This window comes from Geospiza fortis, unplaced genomic scaffold (genome assembly GCF_000277835.1).
Source record: "Geospiza fortis unplaced genomic scaffold, GeoFor_1.0 scaffold66, whole genome shotgun sequence".
Classification (NCBI taxonomy): Eukaryota; Metazoa; Chordata; class Aves; order Passeriformes; family Thraupidae; genus Geospiza; species Geospiza fortis.
Window position 1 is genome coordinate 355004 of NW_005054312.1, and position 5118 is coordinate 360121.

Below are 5118 nucleotides of genomic sequence, written 5' to 3' on the forward strand. Positions count from 1 at the left end.
CGGCAGGGGAGAGAAGGCTTGTGCGGGAAATAGTCCGATGGGCGGCGGAGGGAGAGCCGCCCCTGTGAGGCCCGTGGGGAAGGAGGGAGGGTCTTGCCCGGCTGGTGCCCGGTCTCGGTGGGCCCTGTGCGGGGGAGGTCGCCCACAGCGCCGGGGCCTGGCCTCGGGGAAGCTGGGCCGCTGCAGCGGTGGACCGAGAGAGGTGTGGGCCTTAGGGCAGGTGAAGGGATTTCGGCACTTCTCATAAACCCTGCCTGCTTGAATTTGCATGGAGGAAAGCTGTTCTGCCTCAAATTCAGTCGGACTTTATCAGGCAGTGAGAGTACTACGTACTTTATGCGAGGCTTTTGAGCCTCAGGAACAAAACTGAAGGATCACGGTGAATGCTCCTATTGGTTCTTAGAACAATTTTTTTTTTGTTGGATGGTCCAGACCATCTCATCAACAAGAAAATGGTAATCATTTCAACAGATGTCAACGTGAAGTTGATTCCGCTTGCGGATCAAAAAACCCCAAGCCTCTTAAACCATCTTCAAGAGTATGTTGGAGGGTGGTGAAGCGTGACTGGAAAGTCCAGTAAGACTGGCTGCAGATTTGACATTTGCTTTCATTACTGTATTGACTTAAAACTCAAAATGGAAGATTATGTTTACTTAAGCTCAGTGACATTAAGCCTGATGCCAAAAGATTTTTGCATTTTATGTATTTTTCATCTATTGCTAGCTCTATAGACTATTACTGTATACTTACATAATTTATTAGCTACCTTCAGTACGTCTCCTACCCTGTTAGGTTAGACAAACACATTCCTGGAATTCTACTATAATCTCGCTTCTTCAGTGAACTGAGGACATTTCACTTTCCCACGTATTTAGAGATAAACAGCGTGGGGCTAGAAGCAAGGGGGAGGCTTCAGTAGGGGCTCAAACCAAGAGGGAATTTACTTCATTAACTGTACTTCTAATTGGGGATTCTTGTCAATTATGCTAATTGCTAAACTCAGAAAAGTGCTGAAGCCCTACATCATGTGTGCGCTCCACCATAAGTGCACCTGGAGCACTGTCAATAAATGGTAACTGCTTTTTATCATTTCTAAATTCTTTGGCTTGTGATTTTAGGGCTGATAAGGCATCAAACCCACTAATACCTCTTTCCTCTTCTGTGCCTTTGCAGGGGAAGAAGTTTAGCTTTGGGAAGATTCTCTTCAGCAACACCACCATTTTCCTGAGATGTAAGTGGTTACAAAGAATTAACCTGCTCTCTCTGCTTTTTGACGCCCCTCCTGTTTTTAACATTTGGAACTCAAAACACTGTGAAGTGTTTAACTGCACTGGCTCCAGAGACAGCTAATCTAGCACTGCATGAAAGCCACAGCTCTGATATGGTTGAGTCTGTTAACAGCCTTGGAGCTTCCCAGTTGTGAGCTGCTTAGGTTGTAGCAGAAATGAATGGCTCTATTCATGCTCTTTGTGGAGAGGGCAAGATGGGCAATGGGAGCAGCACTTTGTTTCATATAGTGGGTAACCATGTGTGGGGTGTGCTGTGCTCTGCTGTGAGATGTGCTTTTCCTATCTAAGATTGTTAAATGTCTGGGAGATCTTGTGCCAGCTGGACAAGGGCTATTTGTATACTGATGGGAATACAGAAGGCAATGTTTTTTGAAGCCTTGTTCCTTTTTAGCTGAGTGCTTCTGGGTGTTGTGAGGGAATGTTGCATACTGCAGCAGAGCTCTCCTGAGAGATGTTTTCTCCTGATCCCAGTGCGTGATTGGGATCATCGAGTTTGTTCTGTCGAGCAAACATGTTGGCAGCCTTCTGATTTCTTCTGTGTATTTCTCTTTGCTGATCTGGCCAGGTCTATGGGTTATGTAGGTTTCTGGCCCAAGGAAAGTTTCTGTGAAATACCTTCTTACCTGTGAACATGAGGACAGCATCTAGATGGCAATAAGGTCTTATACAAGTGACTAGTTGATTTAGAAAGGTGTGAAATCTTTTTTGAACACTTTAAGTGGTTGTTTGCACCAGTTTTTACCATGAGGGAAGGCTGCTTAGTCTCTGTACTTGTGGTTTTTCAGGTTTAATTTCCAATACATGCCCTTCTTGGGACAGTTTTTCAAGGAGAGTTTGTTGAAGTGCCTCTTTTGATCCCACATGAATCTGAAACAGGAAGGTAGAAGTTGAGTGGTTATTAGAGAAGGCCCACCACTTCTGTGTTAGGGCTTTCCCACTTGACAAGTGTAACTGACCCACTGAGGTTCGCATCTTGCAGTAAGACAATTGCAAGTGTACAGCTGCAGGATCAAAATTAAAAACCTGCTTCTTGGGAAGAGGAGTGGGGGTTGAAAGGGCATTTTGGTGCTTTGGTAGGTTTTAGGTTTTCTTGTCTAAAGTTTAATAGAAATAGTGTATTGTAGTGACATGGCATCTAAGATACAGGTCTCTAAAGTGATGTTTGTGGTAAATCTACTTGTGCCGAAAAAGCAGAGAGATGGAGCTAAGGCACGGGAAAAATTATTTGTTGTAGGGCAGATCTGTCAGTAAGAATTCGACCCCCTGCCTCCTGATGTGGAATTGAATTACACTGCACTGTCAACCTTTAAACAGTAATTAAGCCTTAAAATTCTTTAGTGAAGACACCTGTTTTACATACCGGTGTGATTAAAAGATTGACATGAACTTGGAAAATGAAAGAGGAAGGAACAAAGGCTGGGAACTTATTTTTTCAGCCTAGATGAAACTTAAACTGCATCTGATACTGGAAAGCTTCAACTTTGTGATTTTTTTTTTCCTGCCCATGCTTGTGTGGAAACTGTTCTCTTTTTGTTTCCTGTCTGTTGCCTCTTACATCTGCTGTATGATGTTTGTGAGGACAAAATGACCATTCTTGCCAAACATGATTGCTCATGGCCTGTTCATGGTTTTCCTGAGCACCTGCATCTCTTTTTCTCCTTTTTTTCCCCTCTTTTTGATTTTTGTTTTATTTTTTTAAATCTGTATGGCACATTGGTGCCTGATGCTTTCTGCTTCTGACTGGGAAGATTGCTGCTGGCATGCAGTGTTGCCAATAATGAATTTATTTTTATCTACTTTTTGAAGTGCTGTTCTAGAAGGCATTTAGTTTTTTGTATAGGATCGTGATAGAAATCCTGCTCTCTGTAAATGAGCACAAAGACTGCATTCAAGTTGAATATTATTGGCTTTTGTTTGAAGGCTGAGGAACTTAAATTTCCATATTGCTGAATTCAGTAAATGCCATGGATACTTTTTCTGACTTTTGAAGTACTTCCTTTTTAAAGTTTCTGTAATTTTGATGTTTGCAGAAATTGCGGATTGTTCTAGTGACCTATTTTACCTCTGTGGGTTCTACTGCTGAATATGTAGTTCCCTATTTATTTTTCACAGAGATAAAGGTATTTAAAAGGTGTTTTTGAATCTTATTTTTTGCTAGCACTTTTTTTGAGATACTCCTCATTTGGTCAGTTTTATCAGAAGAGCTTGTGTCATCAAAGAATTTGGCATCTGCCCACATCACTGCAGTGCTTTAGTTTCCTTGTTGTGCCCTCTGCAACATCTAGGGCAATGTGGGACATACATGCCTTGTTTTCATGCTTACCAGAAGGTGTAATAAAGAAACTACCTTTTTTCAGTGATTTTGCTTAATTTTTTGGTGTTAGAAACTCAGCTGTTGAGTTTTTAGCTGTATGTGTTTTAGTACTCACGAGGTATAAAGTGGGATTAGTCAATTAATACCTAGTGGCAGGGTTTTCCTTCTAATTGCTTTTTCTGCCTGGTCAGTATGGAAACATTCCTTAGAAGTGTACCTGTAAGAAAGTTGTGGATGCATCTCTAATATGAATGTTGCCTGTAAAGTTGTAGGAACTTCTTAGCCGCTGCAAGTATCTGTTAACTCAAAAGAGTTTTGCCATTTGCTGATTGTGGAAACGCAAATGTAAATCATCTAAATGGCTCTTTCTAGACTGAATAGTCACTGCTTGTTTTATGTAAGGGTTGAGCTTGTCTTCTTAATGTCAAATTCTCTTCATTGGGCTTTAGTTTAAGAATGAGATTTGAAACAAAAAGCCCCACACAACCTTTCCTGGCTAGGGAGAAAGTCTTGTGTTTCACTTTTCATGCATGTTATTACTAAAGTAAATCACAGAGGAAAGTTGTCTTGCTGCTGTTTTAGGTAGCATTGCAGCTTTGACAGCATGACCTTGTGTGTCTTTTGGGAGGCTGGTTGTTGACTGGCACAATCTTACCTTCATTTCCTTGGTGATGGCATTGATATATTTAAATTATATGTGGAAATGGCTTAGCATTATCCTGTTCCTAGCTTTCTCTGCCTGTTACATGTGCTCCTGTCTCTGAAAGGGAGGCCCTTTTTGTGTATTGGAGTCACTGCTGTTCTCCTCATTTGGTATTTGCAGTTGCTGAAATATCCTTGATTGTCTTCAGAACAAAAAGTTTCCAAATGATCTTCAGCTCTTTAATAGAATTGTATAATGCTATAATGGAATTCTGTTCACATGCTTCTTTCTTTCACTGAGCAGTAATGAATTACTTGAGAAAAATATTCTATTGTTTTGCTTTCAGTTTCATGTTTAAAATTTAATTATGTTGGTTTTGCACAGAATGGGAGGAGAAACCTGGAAACCTGGAAGGCAGATGGTGTCTTACATATCTCATGTTTGATTTTTTTTGTTTGTTTGTTTTCTTAGTTGAAGGAGATGAAAAAGCTTGTGAAGCTTCCCAGGGTTTCAATGTGACTTGGTACTTAAGATACTCTGACTGCTACAATGAAGTCTTCAACTTTGGGGTAAGAATTCCATGGGAAAACATAGGTTATGGTTTTTAGAGGTAAGCAGGTTTTGGAAGGAGGGGGTTAGAGATGTCTCTCTTGCATCCATGTTGTGATTTGGGCCTGAAAGACACATTCTTCCATTGGAAGACAGCAAATTTATGGAATAGAATTGAAATTATCCACAACTTGCTGCAATTGCTGACTTTTTTGGGTTTTGGGTCAGGTGGAAGTGTTTGTCAAAATTGTTTTAAACCCAGGAACTTAAGTGAATACAGTGACTCTAAAATGAGTGAGTTTATTTTATTTGAAAATATTTGC

At 40.8% G+C, this 5118-nt stretch overlaps 1 protein-coding gene across 1 annotated transcript in view; it reads left to right on the forward strand.

The window, feature by feature from the left end:
• Positions 1–37: 37 nt before the first annotated feature.
• Positions 38–5118, forward strand: part of TMEM87A (transmembrane protein 87A) — a 22249-nt gene continuing 17168 nt past the window's right edge. Inside the window, exons 1-3 of the mRNA XM_014306398.2 lie at positions 38–234; positions 1119–1231; positions 4718–4815. Of these exons, the coding sequence (XP_014161873.2) occupies positions 38–234; positions 1119–1231; positions 4718–4815 (408 nt within the window). The remainder of the gene's footprint in view (positions 235–1118; positions 1232–4717; positions 4816–5118) is intronic.